The following is a 25,513-nucleotide window of genomic DNA, read 5'->3' on the forward strand; positions in this document are numbered from 1 at the left end:
GAAAATGATTTTTAAAAGACTGTACAGAATCATTTACTAGTCATACTGGTGTACAGTAGTCAGTATCATAGTAAACTTAAAAAAAATCAAAAGCTTGTAGAGCATACCAGATAGTATCCTTACACCTAAAAAGATAAGTTTAATTTTAAGAAGGCCTGCAATCGGGCGCAATTAGCAGAAACACATTTAGATCTGGTGGCGTGACTAGATTAGTGGGACTGGCTTCTAGCACGACGCTTTTTAGATTAGCACAGGAGATTGAGACAACTTGATTTGCATTGGATGTAGCATGCATTTGAAATTCGGTGATCTGCTGCACTCGTTTGGCAGATTTCGGACAAATTGTGGTTAAAAAAAAACAACACAACCTAAAGAAAGCTCCAGGTCAAAGTATTTAAAAACTCACACAAGGACAGATGCAGCCTGGCGCATGAGCTGTTCTTTAAAACAAAATCCCACAGATGATACCAGAATATTAAGAATGGGGGAGCACCTTGCTGTTTGCATTAGTGGTTCACAGCAGGGAGTATAAATCTGCCAGACCTCCTCAGAATATCAATTCTAGCATATAATGTACAGTTCAGTGATCAATCAGAATTATCTTTCACACTAAAAAATTACCTAGTTCATACTAACTTCTTCCTGTCTTGATCATCTATGGAGATTCATCAGTGTTTATTAGATTGCAGCATAGGATTGTTTTGAGGTTGACGACAAGGGTAACAAAATTAGTCTATTATCCTGGAAACATCAATCTGATTCTCAGTTGGACAAATGTTTGACTGCAGAAGTTTGAGAAGACCCACCTATCATCTTCTCAAAAGGGCAAATTGGGATGGACAGTAAATGATGATCTTGCTAGCGACGCCCACATCCCAAGAACACAAAAAAAATGGCATCTGCTGAAAGAATAATGAGCCAGCCTATCGAGGTACAATCAGAACTTTCCATAGACCTAGAAAATTTGAACATTGTCAAGAATTCCATCAGAGCATGCTAGCAAACTGCAAAACTTTTTAATAGAATTTGGCTTCCTTCTCCTCCCATCACCTGATTCAGCCTAAAAAATGATAATTCTTCAGTATTTTCTGCCTTTTTCCTTTTGCCTTTCATATAACTTGCCCATGATCAAGATCATTCTGCATGTTATTACTGCCTTGCTTTATAAGTTCTGTATCTTGATGTTTTCAGAATTGGCCTTTTTTAAACATTGCTATTTGATGTTATTGCTATTCATTGTGTTGTACATTAGTTTGTATTTTATTTTTCCATGTATTTTGTATTGCAGAAGTAACAGAAACTTTTGAGGCAAAATATAAAGCTGAGATAGATAAGATGTAATTATCCACCAAATAATTATTTCATTGAATAGTTTAACACACAATATGAATTAAGACACTAATATCAAAGAAATCAAAAGTTTCTTGTGAAAACCGCTGAGGAAAGTGGTTTCTGATGTGCACAAAATGCTTTGTTCTGGTTGATCCAAGATTGAGGATGCTCTTCAAAAAAAAAACCTAAACTGCTGACAACACCCTTGCAAAGGTTGTGCTTGTGTAAAGATGAAGCTACTTATCTCAAGCAGCTGAAAACTGTGTCAAATGTATTGGTGGCCACTTGCTGATTTGTGAGCTTCAATAATTCCACAACAAATCTCAATGGGTTACCGTTTAAGGTGCCTGTTTGTAGATTGTTAAAATACCTCCTGTTGGCTGAACTACTGGGTGACATTGTAGCCAAAAGGTCCAAAGGAGTGTATTCTCCATTTTTCTCATCGCCACAGCTGACAACTGAGAGAGGGATGGGGGAGAAAAAAAATCAAAAACCAAAAATGGTAACAGCAGTTTAAAAAATCATCCAAAATGGTCTAAAACGGATGAAAAATATGAGTAACAGATCTTGTGGGTGGCCTTAGTAATTATTAGTTTGACACTCTGACATTTTGAACATAACAGAGAATCAGATAAAATGCCTGTTTCTATTTGGTGCAGTTTTATGTTGACATTTAAAGACTGGCAGCATTTTTAAGAGGAGTCAGATTGATTTAAAGAAAACAACTAAGATCTAATACAAATCACTGAAGCTGGAATAGTTGAAAAGTGAGTCTAAGAATTGTGCCCTTTAAGAATGCCCTTAGATTCATTTTTACTTGGTGCACATGAGAATGTGGTTGGCTGAATGGAATTAAAACATTCAATATTTATTGACAGATTAAGAATCTGTAATTGATTGAGAACATGTCAAACATAGATAGTCAGAAGCTTTTTCCCAGGGTGGAAGAGTCAATTACTAGGGGACATAGATTTAAGGTGAGAGGAAAAAACTTTAGAGGAGATGTGCGGGGCAAGTTTTTATGCAGAGGGTAGTGAGTGTCTGGAATTCGCTGCCAGAGGAGGTGGTGGAAGAAGCTAAGATAGTGGTGTAGCTTGACAAATACATGAATAGGATGGGAATAAAGGGATATGGACCCCAGAAGTGCAAAATGTTTTAGTTTGACAGGCAATATGATCAGTGCAGGCTTGGAGGGCCGAAGGGCCTGTTCTTGTGCTGTACTTTTCTTTGTTCTTTGTACTTTGTACAAAGCACATTAAGAAACACCCTTTTATTAAATGTTGTTTAAAAGCTTTTGCTTGATTAGTAGTCACCTGCTGTAGTGCAAATCAGACAGCTGTTGGATAGATTGGTAGATATCAATGCTGAAATTCATTGTGCTGTCAACATTTTATTACTGAGGTTAATTAAAGATTAATTTGAAGCAATTATGCCATCATTGTTTTGCTTGGCTCTCACTGTGGTAAAGGAGAATTGTATTCATTTAAAAGGTTGTTATGAAGTCTTATTCCCGTTTCCACCAATACATGATTTACATCATACTAACATGTGTCAGATGTCATGTGACAACATGACGCAAATGATGCAGTTATTCTTGTTTTTTTCCGAAATGACGGAAGTGGCCAAAAACGTTTGTGCTGGCAGCAGTGCCTCTTTAATTATATCAAGATCAATATTTTGGCATTGCTACAAAATCCTGCAGTCTATTGGGTAAACTGCTTTTTCAGTAGAAGTTATTCATTGGAAGGTATTGCTGTTAAAAACAAAATGGATTTCGCCTGTATGTCAGCTTCTATGTTGCAAAATATCTTCAATTGTGTTACGTAATTGTTGAGCCCACCAATTGTTGAAAGAAAAGCGAAAGATTTTTTGGGTACTTTGAAAGTTAGGGAGTTACATATGTTGACTGGACTGTAAAGCCAGGACAAGTCATTCAGTTGCTGCAAAAGAAATGTGTAAGGTTGCAGTTTATTTGAAATGACTATTGAGGGGCATTCATCTTGTGATCTGGATGCTGGGTTTTCTTTTATTTATTGTATTCTTTGGCAGCTGATGAAGCATTTTGCTTTATCTGAAATGTTAATCTAAATTGTCAGTGGATGTAACTTTTCCCCTCAGGCATTAGGGAAGAAGTACAAATTCTGGGGAAGTATGTTCTTAGCGTGGACACGCCAAGCTGTACGTGTTTTAAATAATTCAACCTGGGCCGTAGTGTGCAATGTTGAAGTTTGTTTCCGAAGGAGCTCAAGATAAAAAGGAGCAGGTTTTATGAACATTGTAGCAATTGTAAAACTTTGTTCTGAATGACCATAATTACAACCAAAAAAATTCTTGCCCTTTAATTGTCTTCTGTATAATGTCTGCTGACTAATTCACGGAACATTTATATCATTTTGTGAGGCGGAACTCTCTGCAGTCTAGTTGCTTCCCCTAATTTCACCTAGGGTTATGGTTACTTACTCTAAGGAATTCCATTTCTGACAAACGCTTATCTTAAAAGGAAGCAAAGGGTGAGAATTAAAAGCACAGACCAGGTATTTTGTTGACACTGATGTATCAGTTGCTGGTGTAAAATGGGAGACTTGGCATTCAACATAGCAGGCAAGAGCTGCTGCACCCACCATTCTGGTGAAAAGCGTCCCGGCTTAAGGGCCCAGGGCTCGCGCCTGAAGCAAGCATTAGGCCTTTTGCATCTTCAACTAAGAAACCTGGGACAGAATCTCCTGCTTTCTCTGGTGGCGTGTTTGGAGGCAGGAAGGACATATAATTAGGCAGGATGGTGGCACACCTGAACCCTGCCACCTTCCTGCCTCAGCCAGAGTTAAGTTCTGGGTGGGAAGACCACAAATTGGGGCCCTTAAGTGGCCAGTTAATGGCCACTTAAGGGCCTCATCTCACCACCGCCGGTATCAACCCAGCTGCAGGCAGGCTTGTCGCCATGCGGTCTGCACAGCAGAAAAAACCATGCAGCCAGCTTGTCACTGCCTGGAGGGAGCAGAGTGCAGCTTGTCACTTGCTGGGTGGGCAGGAGGGAGTCGATAGGCCCCCAATCAAAGGCACTCAGTGCCTGATCAAGGGACTAGACATCTGGAAAGGGGGGGGGGGGGGGGCATGCTACAGGCACCCCTGCCCTTGTTCCCAAACCCCTGTGCACCCCTTCCCCTACAACTCCCCACCCCTCAACCTCTCGCTCCTCATATTACTTACCTATGGCCTGGGTCATTCCGTGATCCTGGGACTCTGGTGCCTGTGTTTCTGGCAGGGGCCTTGGCCTTTCCAGTGGTACCGCTGAGCACAAGCGCTGCCAGCCTCTGATTGGCCAGCAGCACTCAGTAAGTGAGACTTCCGCACCCAGGGTCATGATTCCAGGGGAAGGCCTGCACCTGGCTCACCACTGCCTGATTGGCTTGTGGTTTGGCAGGCCTTCCTGAAAAGTGACAGTGCGGGTCTCTCCCGGCTCTCCAGCCAGCAGACCAGACCCCCAATGCTTCATCAAGCTTGCACCCTCGATGTCTATTTCAAGCCCACTTTTATGAAATTTATGAATGAATGACTGCAGCGCACAGTTTGCACACTGCAGTCCTTATTCTCAGGTGTTTTGAAGCCAAACTCTAAAGGAACCAATGGAGACTGCCTCACGAAAGGTAGGTTTTTATTTCTTTACCTCATCATGGAACCAGCAGCAGCATGACTGCATCTCCCAAGTCCACATTCAATTCATGGGCTGCTGTTGGGCACCACTCTATCCCCTCCTAACTACCTTCTCCACCTTTACTCATTATCACTTCAGGCAGTGCCTAAAACATATTTATTTTACTTCATGCAAGATGATTTTCTTGTGATCAGTGAGTAGAGTGAGTACAAGTAGAGCTCCAGGCTGTCTGGACATTGTTACAATCCCAGCTGAGGTTACCACTGGACAAGCCAGATCCCAGGTTGGAATCCGGCTTGATAGATCCTAACCTTTATTTTTTTGTTTAGATATGTAGAGAGTGGCAACTGAACAGAGTCACAGGAGTCAGCTGATGCACTTTTAACAAAAGAACAAAACATTTATTTAACAAGAAAAGATGAACTATATTACAATACTCCTCGTACGATACCCACAATTATACCTTTATAGATATATACAGATTTGTAAGGATAACAAAAGTTACAAAAGCTAACTTCTACTCTAATGTTCATAGTAAATACACAGTCCATGTAAACCACTAAGCAGTCTGTGGTTAGATACACCACGCTCTGAAACCAAGTGACAGATGCCACCCCAAACAGATGCTATTGTTATGATCCCAGCTGAGGTTACCCCAGGACAAGCCTAATCCCAGAGTGGAACCCAGCTTGATAGACCCTAACTTTTATTTGTTTGTTTAGATATGTGGAGATTAGCTACTGAACAGAGTCACAGGGGTCAGCTGATGAACTTTTAGCAAAAGAATAAAATGTTTATTCAACAAGATAAGATTAACTATATTACAATACTCCTTCACCCACAACTATACCTTTACAGATATATACTGATTTGAAAGGATAACACAAGTTACAAAAGCTATCTTATACCTTAACATTCACAGTAAGTGCAAAGTTCATGTAAACCAATAAGCACCCTGCAGTCAGACACATCACACTCTGAAACCAAGTGTCAGATGCCACATCAACCAGATGCTATGGATCTCTCCTCAACTCCCCCCAGAAGCTTGTCACACTGTGAGCCAACCAGTCTCACTGCACCCTGTCTTTAGCATGAGGGTTTTCAATCTCGACTCTCCAAGACCTCGCCTTGGAATCTTCTCCCAAACCAACACTTTCTCTCAGATACCTTCCGCAAGGGTTCTCCTCCAGGGTTTCGAATTCTCCTTCTGATATTCTTCTTCCATGGGTCACCGCATGCATTCAAGCTTTCTTCCACACCCACTCTCTCACCAACTCAGCTATCAACAGTGCACAACTGCTTCACATGCCCATAGCAAACTGTTATAGACTTCAGCCATCTCTTTGGACCTTCTTGCCTCATGTAAACTGTTCTCACTTTAAATCTGCTTTCTGCAGCTTTTGTCTCTTTAAATCTGAACCTTGGAGCCTTTCTCTCTGTACCTCATACTTAACTTCACTTAACAGGACCATTTCCATGTTCCTGTCCTTCCTTTGACTAGAAGGTCTGCTTTGGACTTTCCCCTCTTGCACTCCGCTGAATTTTAGGGTTTTTCCTTAGCTTGGGACTGTCTATCTGTCCCTTTGCTCCAATCTCCCCCTGGCAGTGGCTTCAAAACCTGCTGAACTCCACAGCTTCCAAATCAAAAACTGTTGTTTCTTTTCTTCTATGTGGGTGTCTATGGGAGGGACCTGCCTCTCTGGCTCCGTGTTGCTGGGCAACAGTGCAATTCCTCCGTCCTTGTTTGTTTACCTGTTCTTTAGGAGTCATAAAACTCATTAGAAATGCAGGCACCTTTTTAAAGTGAAACTCAAAACTCAATTTGACTTTACCACCCAGATACAAAAATACAAATCAAACTTAAACTTGAAAGCTAAAACTCATTCCTAACCCCCACAAATACAATTAAACTTATGTAAACTATCTCTATTTCCTAACACTATGGACCTCTCCTCAACTCCCCTCGGATGCTTGTCACACCATGAGCCAACCGGTCTCACTGAACTCCATCTTTCACGCAAGGGTTTCCAATCTTCACTCTTGAAGAGCCTGCTTTGGAATCTTCTCCCAAACAACGTTTTCTCTCAGACACCTTCCACAAGGGTCCACCTCTAGGGTTTCAAACTCTCCTTTGATGTTCCTTTCTCCTGGGTCACCACATGCATTCAAGCTGTCTTCCACGCACTGTCTCTCACCAACTCAGTCGTCAACAGTGCACCACTGCTTCACATGCCCATAGCAAAGAGTTATAGACCTTCAACTGTCTCCTTGGACCTTCTGGCTCCTCACTCTTAACTTCACGTAACAGGACCTTTTCTGGGTTCCTGTCCTTCCTTTGACTAGAAGGTCTTCTTGGGACTTTCTTCTGTTTCTGTCTCACTCCTTGGTCTTGGGACTTTACAGTTCTTTTGGGAAATCTGCTCTTACTCTGCAGCTCCCTCTCCCAGTGTCCAGTATCTCTGGAGTGCTGTATTCAATTCAGTTTGGGACTAGCTATCTGCCCCTCTTCAGTCTTGCCTGTTCTGGCACCTTCTTCCAACTGAACTAAAACTACTTTTTCTAGTTTTTTTCTGTCTCTGTCTGTGTGTGTTTGTGTGTGTGGGTCGGTGTCCCTATCTGGACCTCTGGTGCTAGGCAACAGCACAGTTTTCATTCTTGTGTTTGCTTTAACTTCTCTTCAACAGTCGTAAAAATCTCATTCGAAATGCAGGTATACAAACAGAGCTTTAGACCTGCTGTCTCCACTCAAAAAATGAAACTAGATCCCAGGTCTCACCTTTTAATCCACAAATAGAAAAAATATAAATTAAACTTAAAGATATATCTTATTCCTAACACCCCCATATACACACACAACTTATATAAACTATCTCTATTTCCTAACAATATGAATAAGAAGACTGTAGAAACACTGGGCAGGATTTTCCCCTTATCGGGTGGGTGCAGCGGGTGGGTCTAGGAAGACCAACCGCCGCCCGTGACCCAGCTCAGATCGCGATTGCATGCTGGCTGGCTAATTAACGGCCAGCCAGTGTGAAATGTGCGCGAAGAGCCTCAGCACTGCTATGATGGAGGCAGGAGGAGCTGAAGTGTGCGCATGCGCCAGGGAGCACATACTGAAAGCCCCCTAAAGGCATAAAGCTCCCTTGGAGGGGCTGAAGATTCTCAAATACAAAAATAAACTTATTACAAATGATATAAACATGTCCCCACATGTGACCCAGTCACCTGAAGAGGGACATGTAAAAAAGGATGTTAAAACATTTTAATTTTTTTTTAGCAACCATAGGAAACCTCACCCTGCCTGTGGATGAGGTTTTGTGAAAAATACAAAGGCCACCTGGCCTATTCGCCTGCTCGCCAACTGAATGGTTGAGCAGGCAGTGAAAAATGCAATTTAATTAATTGCTTAAGGGCCTTAATAGGCCTCGTAATTGTTGGCGGGTGCACTGTCGCCTGTCACGCGTGCCCGCCAACTGAAAGATCACGCGAGTGCGCGATGACATTGGGATGCTTGGTTGATGTCATCGCGCACATTTTCACTCCTTTTTGGATTGGGCATGCGCCCGCCTGCAGGGCAAAAAGTTCTGCCCTCTGGCTCAGAACACTGGTACAAAAGAATTTGGAAAAAATGTACCAGTTTGAAGCTGGCCAGCTAATTAATTTAACAATGGAATTGCATATGCACAACTTCTGCTTCAGTTTCTATTTGTGAGAAATGATGTGCCTTTTACAAATCCATGCTATCTTTGATCCATATTTTACTAAACGAGTACTGTATTAATTTTAACATGTATTATGGCCTCTAGAAACTTTCCAATGTTTTGCTGACTGGACTATAATTGTGTTTTATTTTCATTTCTCCCTCCTTAAACAGAGATGTTACTTTGGCAACTTTCCGATCTCTGGCACAATTTCTGTATCTGAGGATGTTTGATAGATTGTGATCAGAGCATTTGCTATTCCCTCTGACTTCCCTCAGCATTCATCATCAGGACTTCAAAAGGTGCTTCCAAAAGCAAGAACATAAGCACAGCAGTGGTGATGTTGTGGTATCACCACTCCACTAAGTGTTTCCAGAGTTTCAGCTGCAACAGTCCTGCCTGACTTCGAGCCCCTCCCCTGGGGGAGCATGAACACTAGGGTAAGCAGTACCCACTGGTGTATAGAAGTATAGTTCATGGATGGCTAGGAAGACATGTTGAAGAAATTTTATGGTGGTTAAAGGCCACATGCATATAGACACCTCTATACATGGAGAAGATGACTTAAAAAAAAGTTCTATCATTACAAACTGCAATTTTGTTATTTTATTACAAAGAAAGAGGAGTCAACCTTGGCTAGTTCAAAAGGATGAAAACACAACGTCCTTAAGAAATAGAGTAAAATGGTGTTAACCTGATTGATGATGAAAGGGGTAAAAGTCCTTCCAGGCTTCCCTTAGAAACAAGTGGGTTACAATTGCCTCCTGTAACTCACTTCCAGCTTACTTTGCAATTTGCTATTTAACATCATCTTCCTTACCCTGTTAAAGAAAGAACGAACTTGCATTTATACAATGTTTTTCACAACTCTGTGATGTGCCAAAACGCTGTGGAGCCAATGAAGTATTTTTGCAGTATAGTCACTTGAACCTGCAGTCCCAGATCTCTGATATTCATAATATAAAGGCAAACTATCCAGCTTCACCTGTTCCACCCCCTTAAACAGTATATATTTCACCACATTTCCACTTCCCTTTAGCTCTGAAGAAGTCATACGGACTCGAAACGTTAACTCTGTCTTTCTCTCCACAGATGCTGTTAGACCTGCTGAGTTTTTCCAGCAATTTTTGTTTTTGTCTCTGATATCCATGTTGTGGACATGGGGAACATTGACAGTTTTTCCAACTTTCACAGGAAAATTTAGCAGTTGTCCAGTTCAAGGATCAGAAGTAACAATTGAGCACCCCAAAAGCTTGCTGAATAAGCTTCCAAATGTTGTTTGTGTATATTTATAAATTTGCAGATGTTGAGTTTATCAGAGGGGATTTGAGGTACAGTGCAGATCCCTTGCCTTTCCGGCGTCAGCCAAGCCCTCTGGATTACTTGTCCAGTAACATAGCTGCTATGGTACTGTTCACTTGTTCATTTGGGAAAGTGAAATAATGCCAGGCTTGCTTTGCTTTTGCTGTCTTGGTTCATGTGGTGAAATAAATTGATTTGGCTTTTAGTGAGAGCTGCTGTCACATCTTGAATGCAGAATTCACCACAAAGCAGTTAATTCCTATGAAGTATTCGGTGGTGTCTGGGTGAGTGTAGGGATCAGCTTAAAAATGACAGGGAGATGGTCATTCCTTGTAAACTAGGCATCTTGCTTCACACAGTTTGACCTGCTGTGTCTTGGGACATACTTTTCCCTGCATATGTTTGGATAAATAAAAACTGTTTCACCTGTCGTTGGTTTATCATGGCCTTTTTATTTAGCACACTTGGCAAAGTACCCCCTGTATAGCTTAACCTCTGTTTGTAAATTAACATCAGATCTGGCAGAAAGTAATATCACTTTTTTGATATGTTTCTAAATTGAGGAAAACACCATGTTTGCAAAAAGATTCTTTCTTAAAATAAATGCAAAACAAGATTTTCTTCTGTGCACTTTTACTATGCATATAAGCAGCACTTGGCCATCATGAAGACACACCTTCAGATAATACTGTAAGCATTTACGAAAAAAAATGCTTGAATTTACAATAAGTACCATTTTATATGATTTACACCATGGATAAAATAGATCCTAGTTTCTTTATTGTAAAATAGTAGTTCAAATCCATAAGGACTTCATCACTGATATATTTAGAAAATCTCCCTGCTCATTGAACTGTAAGGGTTTGTATAATTAGCGAAGGGGTAATGAGTTTATTCAGGTATTACATGATCATTACATGATCAATTATTTTTAGGGAACTCTTTAACATTCAATCAGAACTCAGAATATAATCAGCTTAAATAGTTTCAAATGAAAAATATAATTAATTTTTATGTTAGCAACCATCACTATCTCCTTATACACAGCAGGCAACGTCTGTGTTTAGCAACTTCTTTCTGAAGGCGCTTAATGATCCCCTACTTTATTTTTTATCTATCTCAGAGATTCGCGTAATAATGTGGCTGAAGTTCAAAGATTTCAATGAAGCTGCTAACTTTTGCACATTAGACAATGACAACACGTTGATACAACTTATAATTTATTTGCCTTGTGTAAACATCAGGCCAGTCAGTTTAACTTCAATGGTGGTGAAGCTTTTAGAAGAAAATAATCAGATAAAATTAATAGTCACTTGGACAAATGTGGGTTGATTAAGGAAAGCTAGCAGGGATTTGTGAAGGGAGAATTGTGTTGAACTAACTTGCTGGAGTTTTTTGATGAGGTAACAGAGAGGGTTGATGAGGATAATGCTATTGGTGTGTACATGGATTTACAAAAAGCATTAGAGAAAGTGTTGCACCACAGACTTGTGAGCAAAGTTATAGCTCATGAAATAATTGGGACAATAGCAACATGAATACAAGGTTGGCTGGGTGAAAGGAAACAGAGTAGTGGTTAATGGATATTTTCAGACTGGAAGAAGGTTTGTGGCTGAGTACCCCGGGACTGGTGTAGGGACCCTTGCTTTTCCTGATAGATATTAATGATCCAGCCCAGGTTTGTCCAGCCTTTTTGCATTTGGGAGGGTGGCATGTTTCAATTTTTCTGACATGTGAGGGGACTGATGAGCAAATTTCGGAAAGATAAGGTTTGGCACAATATTAAGCATGAATTTCAAAAAAAAAATTGACATATGAAAAGAACTTGCTGAGCACAAAAAAGTCAAAACAAGTTGATAATTTATATAATGAATAACAAATAAAGATGGCATTAGAGAGTGTGAAAGGGTGACAGTGTGTGTCCAGCTCACTCCCAGTCTCAGGGTGCTCACTTAATCACCCTCATTCACTGTGAGAGTGATCGTTTTTGTGCGGAGTGAGAGTGAATGACAACTCTGAGACTGGAGTGAGCCAGATACAGACTCCTACCCATCGCTCTCACACAAACACACACACTCGTCCTGTATCTGACATGTGCACACTCGCCCTGTATCTCACACACACGCTCACCTTCTCTCTTTCACACTGGCCCTCTCGCTCCCCTTGTCATGCCCACGCTCGCCCGCCCTCTCGCTCCCCCTGTCACGCTCGCCCACCCTCGACCTCGCGCCCGCGCTCACACATACACACACACACACGCATATTCACCCTCTCTCCCTCTTTCTCTCTCACCCTCTCTCGCACACACACACACACTCTCGTACACATATACACACGTTCACCCTCTCTCTCACACACATACACGTTCACCCACTCTCTCTCACACACATACACGTTCACCCTCTCACACACATACACGTTCACCCTCTCTCTCACACACATACATGTTCACCCTCTCTCTCACACACATACATGTTCACCCTCTCTCTCACACACATACACGTTCACCCTCTCTCTCACACACATACACGTTCACCCTCTCTCTCACACACATACATGTTCACCCTCTCTCTCTCACACATACACGTTCACCCTCTCTCTCTCACACATACACGTTCACCCTCTCTCCCTCTCACATACACGTTCACCCTCTCACACATACACGTTCACCCTCTCTCTCTCACACATACACGTTCACCCTCTCTCACACATACACGTTCACCCTCTCTCTCTCACACATACACGTTCACCCTCTCTCTCTCACACACATACACGTTCACCCTCTCTCTCTCTCACACATACACGTTCACCCTCTCTCTCTCTCACACATACACGTTCACCCTCTCTCTCTCTCACACATACACGTTCACCCTCTCTCTCTCTCATACATACACGTTCACCCTCTCTCTCACACATACACGTTCACCCTCTCTCTCTCTCACACATACACGTTCACCCTCTCTCTCACACATACACGTTCACCCTCTCTCTCACACATACATGTTCACCCTCTCTCTCTCACACATACAAGTTCAACCTCTCTCTCACACACATACACGTTCACCCTTTCTCACACACATACACGTCCACCCTCCCTCTCACACACATACATGTTCACCCTCTCACACACATACACGTTCACCCTCTCTCTCACACACATACACGTTCACCCTCTCTCTCACACACATACACGTCCACCTTCTCTCTCACACACATACACGTCCACCCTCTCTCTCACACACGTACACGTCCACCCTCTCTCTCACACACGTACACGTCCACCCTCTCTCTCACACACGTACACGTCCACCCTCTCTCTCACACACGTACACGTCCACCCTCTCTCTCACACACGTACACGTCCACCCTCTCTCTCACACACGTACACGTTCACCCTCTCTCTCACACACGTACACGTTCACCCTCTCTCTCACACACGTACACGTTCACCCTCTCTCTCACACACGTACACGTTCACCCTCTCTCTCACACACGTACACGTTCACCCTCTCTCTCACACACGTACACGTTCACCCTCTCTCTCACACACGTACACGTTCACCCTCTCTCTCACACACGTACACGTTCACCCTCTCTCTCCACACACGTACACGTTCACCTTCTCACACACGTACACATTCACCCTCTCTCTCACACACGTACATGTTCACCCTCTCTCTCACACACGTACACGTTCACCCTCTCTCTCACACACGTACACGTTCACCCTCTCTCTCACACATGTACACGTTCACCCTCTCTCTCACACGTACACGTTCACCCCCTCTCTCACACACGTACACGTTCACCCCCTCTTTCACACACGTACACGTTCACCCCCTCTCTTACACATATACATGTTCACCCTCTCTCTCACACACTCACCCTATCTTCCCCACACACACGCACACACACACAATCTCCCCCTCTCTCAGACACCCTCACATATGCGCACGCACACACACACACTCACCCTCTATCTCTCACACACACTGTCTCACTCTCACTTTCTCTCGCACACACACACTCACCCCCTCTCCCTCTGTTGTTCACACACGCACACACTCACCCTCTCTCTCACATGCACACACGTACCCTTTCTCACATGCGCACACGCACACACACACATCCTCTCTCTCTCACTCATACGCACACACACCCCCATCTCTCTCTCACAGGTGCACATGCACTCTCTCTCTCTCACACACACACACATACACACACTCTCTCTCTCTCCCGCACATTCACTCACTCACTGTCACACACACACACTTTTTCATTCTCCCACACACTCTCTTACTCACTCACTCACTCACTTGCCCTCTCTCTCTCTCTCACTCACACTGTTGTGGTATCTTTGACAAATGAGCCACAGGAGGTTACAATCGTTCATTTGAGCAATTGCAGGGAGAGAACGGCCTCAAAGCAGCTTGAGGTAGCATTCTGCTAAATTACAAGTGTTCAGAATATTTATACATTACTGGTCACGCACAAGGTCATTGTTCAAATTCCAATCATCAGCATATAGGTTTACATTAAACAGATATCTCTGGTACCAGAAACATACATCCCCTTTCACCCAGGCAGAGCCTTCTCCCACTATCTGACCTGGTACCAGCTGTCCTTTCCTTATCCGTTGAAGAGCACACTTAACCTATCATGTTTTTTTCTCTGTCTCCAGTCTGGCTCCCAGGGCCTTACTGGCGATTGCAGACCCTAAGGATGTACAAAGTTCATCTGGTAACCTTTAACTGTTAATGTACTTGATGGCACTGACTGGCTGGGTTTTTAAGAAATTCTCTCTCAATTAATCCTTCCTGCATTCCCATAAAACACGCGAGCACGCTCTCTCACTCACTCGCGCGTGCTCTCTCACTCACTCGCGCGCGCTCTCGCACGCACGCTTTCGCATTCACTCACTCACTCGCGTCCGCATTCTCACTCACTCACTCGCGCCCGCACTCTCTCTCACTCGCGCCCGCACTCTCTCTCTCTCCCCCTCCCTCATGCCAGCTCCCCCTCCTCCCCTCCCTCACGCCCGATCCCCCTCTTCCCCTCCCTCACACCCGATCCCCCTCTCTGCCCCTCTCTCGCACCTGCTTCCCCTCTCTGCCCCTCCCTCGCGCCCGCTCCACCTCTCTCCCCCTCCCTCGCGCCCGTTCCGCCTCTCTCCCCCTCCCTCACGCCCGCTCTGCCTCTCTCCCCCTCCTTCGCGCCCGCTCCCCCTCTCTCCCCCTCCCTCGCGCCCACTCACTCTCCCTCCCCCTCCCTCGCGCCCGCTCGCCCTCTCTCTCTCACACTGGTGAGCCTATCAGCAGCCATTGCATGGAGAAATCAACCTGTGATTGGATGAGCAGGCTCTCAGCATTTTTCACAATTCTGTCCATGAACTCTTACAAAGTTGAGTCCAACAACCTGGCAGGCCAGATGAAAATGCCTCGAGGGCCGCATCCGGCCTACAGGCCGTACCTTGGACAAGCCTGATCTAGACTTTGGTGTACAGGACATAATATCAAAATTTGTGGATGATAAAACTTGGATGCATGGTGAACTGAGGGGGATAGTGTAGAACTTCAAAAGGACATGGACAAGTTGGTGGAATGGGAGAACAAATGGCAGATGAAATTCAATGCAGAGGAGTGTGAAGTGATCCATTTTGGTAGGAAGAACACTGAGAGACAATATAAATAAAAGGTACAATTCTAAAGGGGATGCAAGAGCAGAGGGACCTGGATATATATATGTGCATATGTCATTGAAGATGGCTGGACAGGTTGAGAGAGCAGTTAATAAAGCCTACGGTATCTTAAGTTTTATGAATAGGGGCATGGAGTATAAGAGCAAGGGGGTTATCTTAAACTTGTATAAAACACTGGTTCAGCCTCAATTGGAGTATTGCATGCAGTCTGAGTGCCACACCTTAGGAAAGATGAGAAGGCATTAGAGAGAGTGTGGAAAAAGTTCATGAGAATGGTTCCAAGAATAAGGGATTTCAGTTATGTAGATAGATTGGAAAGCTTTTGACTGTTTTCCTTGGAAAAGAGAAGATTGAGAGGAGATTTAACAGATATCCAAAATCATGAGGAGTGTGGACAGAGTAGATAGGGAAAAACTGTTCCCATTGGTGGAAGCATCAAGAACAAGAGCACACAGATTTAGGGTACTTGGTAAAAGAAGCAATGGAGACATGAGGAGAAACTTGATCGCACAGTGAGTAGTTAGGATCTGGAATGCACTGCCTGAGAGTGGTGGAGGCAGATTCAATCAAAGCATCCAAGAGGGATTTGGATTATTAATTGAAAAAGGAAGGTACAGGGCTATGGGGAGAAGGAAGGGAAAATGGCACTTGGTGAATTGCTTGTTCAGAGAGCCAGAGAAGACACGATGGGCTGAATGGCCTCCTTCTGTGCTCTAATTATTCTGTAATTCCATGCTTATCATTTTAGCTTCTGTGAAAACCTCATTTTGGTATTTAAACAAGTCTTTTCCAACTGTGTTATTGATTTATGACAAATGTTTTCTACAGTAATGCCTTAGTCATAACCATAGTAATAGCACCCCCAGAGCAAGTAAATACAAACACCTTGGTTCAATTATTCCCATAATCATCTATAATGTACCATGCTAATGAAAGCATACATTATGTTGATGTTGCCATTGGATCTAAAGACATACGAGTTTTCATAGTTTACACCAAAGAATTCAGCTGCCTTCCAGGAATCAGTCTTAATATTGCAAACTTCTTCAAACAATTCAACCACATGTGACAGCTTCAAAATGAGTGAATTCTATATTTTCTGAGTAATGTGTACAGATGAGCATGCCTCTACACGTAGACAAGCTATGCTTTGTCTGTAAGTAATGGCAGTTTTTGCATTTCTTTTCATTCTAGGTGATCACTCATTGACATCCGGGTTTCAAAATGTCTGAGTTTTTGACTGCCCTCGTCTATGCCTCAGAAAAGTCTGCAAACATTGCTCGTGCCTGCAAGCAAGAGGAGGCACTCTTCCAGCTGTTGGTACAGGAAAAGAAAGGGAACGAAAAAAATAAGAAATTTGTTAGTGATTTCAAAACACTAGCAGATGTATTGGTTCAAGAAGTAATCAAACATGACATTGGAAAAAAAGTAAGTGCCATGAACTAAAAAAGCGAATAAGAGCATATTTGTTCACAATGCTGCCTTCCCTTTCTCAAAATAGTTAGTCTGAATCTGGACAGTTGTGATGTCGCCACTATTCTATTGCTCAGTTAGTTCACTGACTATTTGTATTTTTTCTTATGAAAACAGAACGAGTATAAGTTTGGGTAGGAAGCCTCATATACTGATTAATTGCTACAGAATATTAAAAACATCATAGCTTTGAAATAAATGCATCAGGTCTCCCTCAGCCATGGTGATTGGCACTGAAATTTTGGGATTTACTAGGATTAATCTTCTTCATACCATTTTACGCTAGAACAATGGACCACCTTCTGGATTTGGCTGTTTATAAAGGCAGTGCTCAATTTGAAGTGCTTCCATTCCCATTAAATCTGATGCCATTAGCAGGAATACTATTTGAGGAGATGGGCAGGCAGAAGGAATACCCGAACAATGTGGGGTGGCTTCATTTTTTTCTTTCCTTTTATTATAGAAATTATCTCTCCACCATGGCATGACATCTTGTGGGAATTTGTGATATGAACCCTATCATAGTGTGCACAGAGCATTAGCAGCTAATGCGCTGTGAATATGTGCCAGCAGCCACACACTGCACTATTAACTGAACAATGGCCTTCAGGCATTATCAGTATATTCCAGAAAATAAACTCAAGATTCTAGTGGACAAACTCTTGCCATTTCAACAGTTGTTTTTATACGCTGGAATAGGCAAGCATTGTAATATTGATAGACCCAATACGTTTATCGAGCACAATTTTCCTGTACGTTTTCAGAGTGCAGTGGTGGGATGAAGGTCTACATCCATAAACACAATGGCACTGGAAACCTGTGGCCCAGTAGCCCTGGTACCTGTATTGCAGTTGCACCTAACTGTGAACTCTGCTGCAGAGAAGGTTATTGGGGGATGAGGTTGGGAGGGAGGGCTGGGCGGGGTCACACAATTTCAGTTCCCTTCAGTGAAGGCCCAGCCAATAGGGCTACATCTAGGGCATCCACCATTAGAGAAGGCTGAATATTGCTTGTGTTGGGAGGGAAGCGGGTTTACAGCCTCCCTGCTCCCACTAAAATTGGCAGCTCCCTTGGAGAAGGGAAAGTTACATTTGTATTCTCTTCAGAAATTCAGGCCTCAGTCCTGGCCTAGACTCTCCCAGTTGACCCAAGAACCACCATTAGGCCAACCAGTTTCACCAAATGTATTTGTGCTCACCCTACTCCAGATCTCTCTGAAGTTCAAGGTTTTGGGAGCTCTAACTTAGGAGCCCCTGCCTCTCCAGATCCCGCTTTAAGTAAATGACAATGTTTGGGGTCAGTGGATTTGTTTTCCCTAACAAGCCTAAACTGGCTCTCAACTCCAGCAAATTTCCATTCTTGGCTGGCCTGGCTCAAACAAGACTGATTTTCAAGTTGCAGGCTAAATTATTAGTAAATAAAAATTAGCGCAGTCGTAAAGATGAAAAATGTACCCAATAGGGCAGAACATAACATTAACATGTACTTGTGTGTTTTGTTAGTGAGTTGAAAGGTGTGAATTCAGTTACTGAACCCTTTAAAACTGGACACCATTATTTGATTAATTCCTGAGTTCATGTAAGCAAGACTGTTCGCTTCGAGGAATGGAGGAATTTTCACTATAGGCAGTGTGCATCAGTGTCAATCATGGACAGGTCAAGGGTTGCAGCAATTGCCAAATGAGGCTCCCATTGTTTTATTTCAAAATTTACTTCAGCCCAACCTTGGGAAGCTTATATTTCCTACACCAAAAGGCACCTGGGACAGAATTTTTGATTCCTGTCGAAGGCGGGACCCGAGATGGAACATGGCCAGGGGAATGAAGTGATCTCTTGGTGACAGACTGGGAGTGGTGGGGGAGCAGTGTTCCATGCCACTAAGGAACCCCTTGTTCCCAGCATGGCTATTGGACCACAGATACGGCCACTGGCCATCCAATACAGGATGGTCTTTTTAATGTAAAGATTTTTAACTGCTTTTCAGAGAGAACCCCCATTGCACAGTGCCTTCTCTTACCTGCTTCCACTTTGGATGGTGGAGCTGCTGATGTATCATTGCTGGAGGGTCACTTATTGGCTCTTAATGATATATCAACTATATCAAAGTAAGGTGATCTCATTCCAAGTCAGGATGGTGTGTGGCTTGGAGGGCAACTTGCAAGTAGTGCTGTTCCCATGCACCTTCTGCCCATGTTTAATTACATGCTGGTGGGGGACATTAATTAGGGTTTCACCTAAGCACATATAAAGAGATACTTACTGAAACTGTGGTGTGGTTGATTCAGAAATACATATTGGTAATGCTCCACTCTACAACTAACTGTATGAATCAGTAAAGATTGGCTGCAGTATCATCCTTTACCAAATGGCTTTCTGGAATAGAACATTGGCCCTCCAGCATTGGGAGCCCAACCATTGATCCTAATTAGACAGCTAGCTCACCACTGGCCATTAATTGACCATTTCTACAGAAATCACATAGGATGTCTGACGCTGCTGCGATTCGGGGTAGGACATAGAAATTTCCGCAATGCCGGGGCCCTGATCCAGGAAACATCCAATGCGATTTTGGCCTCGGACTATTTTCAGGCTCTAGGGTGGCTACCTTAAACAGGTATTAGGCACCTGGGATATGCTGATGAGGGGCATAACGTGAGTTTAAAAACTCCTTCAGCAAAATCCATCAGCTGTGAGCTCTGTGCAGGTTTTGGTGTGATTCTTGCTGCCTAACTCTTGGCCACCACTGTACTATTTTTATTATCTGCATGTGAAATCTTTGTATTATTCTTTTCACGGTATGCGAGCATCGCTGGCTGGGCCAATATCCATTGCCTACCCTAATTGCCCTTGAAAAGGTGGTGGTGAGCCGCCTTCTTGAACCGCTACAGTCCATGTGGTGTAGGTACACCCACAGTGCGCGGAGTTCCAGGATTTTGACCAGTGACAGTGAAGGAACAGCAATATAGTTCCAAGTCAGGATAGTGAGTGGCTTGGAGGGAAACTTACAGGTGGTGGTGTTCCCATGCACCTGCTGCCCACGTCCTTCTCGGTGTTAGAGATCACAGGTTTGGAAGGAGCTGTCAAAGGAGCTTTGGTGAGTTGCTGCAGTGTATCTTGTAGATGGTACATACTGCTGCCACTGTGTGGCGGTGATGGAGGGAACGAATATTTAAGGTTACAAAAGGGCTACCAATCAAGCAGGCTGCTTAAATCTGGATGGTGTCAAGCTCCTTGAGTGTTATTGGAGTGGTACTCATCCAGGTAATTGGATAACTCCTTACTTGTGCCTTGTAGATGGTGAATAAGCTTTGAGAAGGGAAATCATGTTTAACCAACTTACTGGAGTTCTTTAAGGAAGTAACATGTGCTGTGGATAAAGGGGAACCAGTAGATGTGCTGTACTTAGATTTCCAGAAGACATTTGATAAAGGTTATTGTGGAAAATAAAAGTTCATGGTATAAGGGATAACATATTGGCACAGATATAAGATTGGCTGACTAACAGGAAGCAGAGAATAGGCATAAATGGTTCTTTTTCAGTTTGGCAAGATGTAACAAGTGGTGTGCCATGGAGATCAGTGCTGGGACCTCAACTATTTACATTTAATATAAATGACTAGGATGAAGGGGTAGATGAAGGGATGGTTGCCAAATTTGCTGCTGACACAAAGATAGGTAGGAAAGTAAGTTGTGAAGAGGACATAAGGAGGCTACAACAAGATATAGATAGGTTAAGTGACTGAAGAAAGATCTGGCAAATAATGTGGGAAGATATGAAATCCTCCATTTTGGCAGGAAGCATAAAAGAGAAGCATATTATCTAAATGGTGAGAGATTACAGAGCTCTGAGATGCAGAGGGATCTGGGTGTCTTAGTGCACGAATCACAAAAGCCTAGTATGCAGGTACAGCAAGTAATTAGGAAAGCTAATAGAATGTTATCATTTATTGTGAGGGGAATTGAATACAAAAGTAGGGAGGTTATGCTTCAGTTATACAGAGCACTAGTGAGACTATATCTGGAGTACTGTGTACAGTATTGGTCATCTTATTTAAGGAAGGATGTACACGTGTTGGGGGCAGCTCTGAGAAGGTTTCCCAGACTAATACCTGGAATGGATGAGGTGTCTTATGAGGAAAGGTTGGACAGACTAGGCTTGTAGCATTGAGTTTAGAAGAGTAAGAGGCGGCTTGATTGAAACATATAAGATCCTGAGGGGTCTTGACAGGGTGGAGGTAGAGACGACGTTTCCTCTTGTGGAAGAATCTAGAATTAGGGTCACTGTTTAAAAAAAGGGGTTACCCACTTAAAACTGAGATGAGGTGAAGCTTTTTCTCTCAAGAGGGTTGTGAGTCTTTGGAGCTCTCTTCCTGAAAAGGCAGTGGAAATAGAGTCTTTGACTATTATTAAGGCAGAAGTGGATAGATTCTTAGTAAGCAAGGGGGTGATAGATTATTGGGGGTAGGTGAGATGCAGATTTGAGGTTACTATCAGATCTGCCAAGGTCGTATTAAATGGTGGAGCAGACACAAAGGGCTGAATGGCCTACTCCTTTTCCTTGTTCGTATCTGATATGTAAGTCAGGAGGTGAGTTTCTTGCTGCAGAATTGTAATGCACAAGATATTATTTTGCTGGCAGGATCCCTTACCTGTCCCTTTAAAGCTACAAGCTCGAATTGCTGTAAATAGCATACACTGAGATTAGTTAAAAAATAATTCTGTTTAGTTAGATATTAATATTTGAATGCTTGCCAAGGTGAGAAAAACAATCTTCTCTTTTTATATATGTTCGACACTTTCAACAGTGGAATTGAAAATGTGATGAGCACACATCAGCATTCAAGACAATTTTGGATATATAGGGATGTCATTTTCTTTTATTCCCACCGAAGTTGTATGTTATTCGTATCTCTTTAACATGTTGCCAAAAAAAATTGCCTTTAACAATCAATTATTCAGTTTCCAGGGCTAGAAGATTATATCTTTGGTGAAGAATCAAATCAATTCACTAACAGTCTTGGTAAGTATAATTATAAGATCAAACACAAAAAATCAAAATCTTTAGTGACAGTATCAAACTAGGTAGGTTACTCCATCAGCTTGTGGAATTTGGCTGTGTGCAGTGTGACTAATAAGCATGTTGATGTATGCTTGTCAACAGTTTTACATGACCTTTCATTTAAAATTGCAAAATTAAATAGAGTGGAATTCACTGCAAGATTAACGATAAGTGAATGACAGAATCTCTTTTGATGTGTAAATCAGTCAGAAAACTGGTGAACAGGAGAGATCCCATTAATTGCAAATTACCACAAGTTGCTGGCTAGTTTGCACCTGTCTGAAGTTCACACCACAAAAACAGCTTTTCGCCCTTATGTTGTTGCATTTGCTCCTTAATTGTCCACTAAATTTGGCATAGAAAGTTAAGTTCATTAACTAATTGCTTAAGTACCCTATTAACAACCTCTCTTGTCCAGAAAGCAACAATTCAAAGTGTGGACTCTCATCCCTTCAGATAGTGAATTGTTGTTGAAAAGTTTAAAAATGTCAAATTTTCAAATGATTTTTTTTTCTTTTCTCCCTCTCTTAATCCAGTTTTTTCTTTTCCTCTCTTTAATTTTCTATCTATATCTGATTTGACATTAAATTCCCCCTCCTTCCCAGTATCCCCTCTGTTTTTTCTCAATCCTTAAACCACATTGTTTAAGGAAATACACTGTTTGTCCCATTGTTCACCAAGGGCTCAGTGCCCTTGTGAGGAGAATTCCTGTACCCCACCCTGGGTAACACATTCCAGACCTATGGCCAAATCCCCTGGATTACATGCCCCTGACATGTAGCTGTTCAAGTCCCCTCTTTTAGTTCTTAAACATTGGAATTACAAGATGACACACCAACACCAGAATTTAGCTGCAAACCTGTTCTCAATGTTCTTTATTGAGTAAAACCACAAGAGACAAAATTTACTTACAGTGCTCAGGTACGCTCACTATCACCCACCCAGTCAGTCTTCCATTGGTGAAGCAGATTCCGTGGAGACAGTGACCTGCCAAACTCCTCTTTCTGCGCCTGTCTGCAGATCAACTGTCTTCTTTCTTTTCCTTTCTTCTTCTGTTCTCTCTCTCTCCTGTCCTTCACCTTCCCTGGCTTTAAACTGACAGGTTTTTATGCTCTGCACCTGGGTTCCTTTCTTCATGTAGGCAGGGTTTCGAGTGGCCACAGTGATCTAATCAATTGGTGGGTGACCTTGTCCGTTGTGACCACAATTTACTGTGGTCTAATTAGTTCAGCAACTTATGCCCTTGGCTTTGTTGATTATTTATTATAATAGGGCACAATAATGAGGTGGAACAGTATAAATGTCTGTATTTGATTATGCTAAATGGTTTAGCAATGCCCCTTTGTTCTGGGGGTCAAAGATCCTTCTGCAGTTTGCTAAGGTCAGCTAAATTATCCCCAGGTCAATGACCTCTTACAATCCTCCCTTTAATATCTTTTCTCTCATAGAGAAGGAAATATTATCTTCGGTCTCTCCATCAGTCCTTCTGCCAATCGTTTGAGCAATTAGTGAGCATACCTTTCCACCTACAATTAAACAAAATTTACGTTTTCCCCTTTGCAAAGCTTTTACTTGTTTATGCAGTTTAGCTTTGGCAATCATATTTATGGCATCATTGTAGTATTAATAAATACATAACTATAAACAACTGACTGACAACCAATATATGCAAAATTATCCAATCCATGGTAGAACTTCAACATTTAAGCCAATATCCCTCCATGGAGGTACATAAATATAATCAATTCCATTTAGCAGATCCCGAGACTTCTGTTCCAATTCATAGTAATGTTGTTTTGATGATTTAAAACTGTCCATCAATTCAGTATAATGTTCACGTAATAGAGGTACTTTGTAACCAAACTGTGGTACATAACTCTGCCGTTCTGATTCTGAGATCGGATTATTTACAGTGATGTTAACAGTTCCATGGTAATGTAACAAAGTGATGACCATAGGCCCAATTTGAGCACTATATTGGGGATGCATACAGAAGGTTGGGTTGTTAATGGCACAAATGGTTTTTCCAATGTGCTTGAACGCCATTTCCTGAGTTGTTAAAACAATAGATGCCATTTCCAAGATAGGAGGCCTGTGGCCTCACATGGTTATCAGGGGTAACTTCCAATGAGCAATTAATAGGTACAGTCCCGTTAAACCCACATGATCCTGTGATGTTTGGATCAAGGTGGAATGGACACGTTATCATACTACTTTCTGCCTGATGACACCCCTCTATACTGATGGTCATAATTTCCACCTTTATCTCCTCTGCATAATTTACTGTGTGTAGGTATTTCATAAAATACCCATTGTTTTTAATCATCCCTATATTTTACAATCAGTACAAGTCCAGGTGTGCATGCTCTTTGGGTACCACAGGCATCCTTAACACGATTCCAAAAATCTTAGTTCGTGCCTTCCTACACTTTATGGGAAAGGGGTAAGCTTCCATGGTGGCTCACAACTGGCATGGGTTCAGCTCCTGATTATAGAAACTCAAGGCTCTCAAATGATTATCTATCCATTCTGCAACTTGCCCCATCCTTTAACAGCTGCAAGTTTTCCCATGCCTGCTCAACCAGCCATGATCCATACATCACACATACACCATTCTGTGCTGCCTCAGCAGACATATTTTTATCTTCGCTGTTTTCCCGATTAATTATTTGTGACATCGTTTTCAATTTTCTAACTACTTCCTGCATTTGGATAGTTATTATCTAATTCCCCCTTAACCCATCTGTTTCAGTTGGAACACATTGCTTTAATATTTCCTGGTCTGCATGAGTTCCAAGTTTGCCTCTTTCAACAGTACCTAGTGATTAAGAAGTTCTCATCAATCATATGGTTACTTGAACACAAGGTTCCACTGTACAGACAAAGGAGCCTTGTAAGCTTTGTGATCTGATTCCAGTGTCTATGACTAAGTGTTTTGAACAGTGTCTGTCAACACTGTCCACTATTTTTTGGAGTCTTAACAAGTTCTCTAACAAGGATCCCTGTTGGCAATAGCTGAGGTATTGAGTTTTGCTAGAGCTCAGGCACAGGTCAAGGGCAAGACTGGTGCAAGCTTAATATTCTAGCAGTTCTCATGACAACCCAATGACATAATGCTCCACAATAAGTATATCTACTGAGTGGCTGAGCCATGCTAACAATACTGAGTTAGCTGATTCATGGCCAGGAGGGCATAGGGACTCTGGAATTAGCCTTAACGGCCTTGGGTAGTGACCCCCAGGATCACTATGATGAATGCTTGGCTGAAACCCCTAGAGCTGTGTGTGCATGTGA

The 25,513-nt window shown here is 42.5% G+C and overlaps 1 protein-coding gene across 2 annotated transcripts in view; it reads left to right on the forward strand.

Annotated features, from left to right (window-relative positions):
* LOC121284587 (inositol polyphosphate 1-phosphatase-like) overlaps positions 1 to 25,513 on the forward strand; it is a 71,386-nt gene that overhangs the window by 11,649 nt on the left and 34,224 nt on the right. The window contains exons 1-3 of one of the 2 annotated variants that reach the window (XM_041200074.1): positions 9,001 to 9,128; positions 16,883 to 17,116; positions 22,120 to 22,180. In XM_041200074.1, the coding sequence (XP_041056008.1) occupies positions 16,913 to 17,116; positions 22,120 to 22,180 (265 nt within the window). In that variant the 5' untranslated portion in view covers positions 9,001 to 9,128; positions 16,883 to 16,912. Of the gene's footprint in view, positions 1 to 9,000; positions 9,129 to 16,882; positions 17,117 to 22,119; positions 22,181 to 25,513 lie in introns of those variants that run through there. The other variant, XM_041200073.1, reaches the window with a different exon arrangement.

This window comes from Carcharodon carcharias, chromosome 12 (assembly GCF_017639515.1).
Source record: "Carcharodon carcharias isolate sCarCar2 chromosome 12, sCarCar2.pri, whole genome shotgun sequence".
Lineage (NCBI taxonomy): Eukaryota > Metazoa > Chordata > Chondrichthyes > Lamniformes > Lamnidae > Carcharodon > Carcharodon carcharias.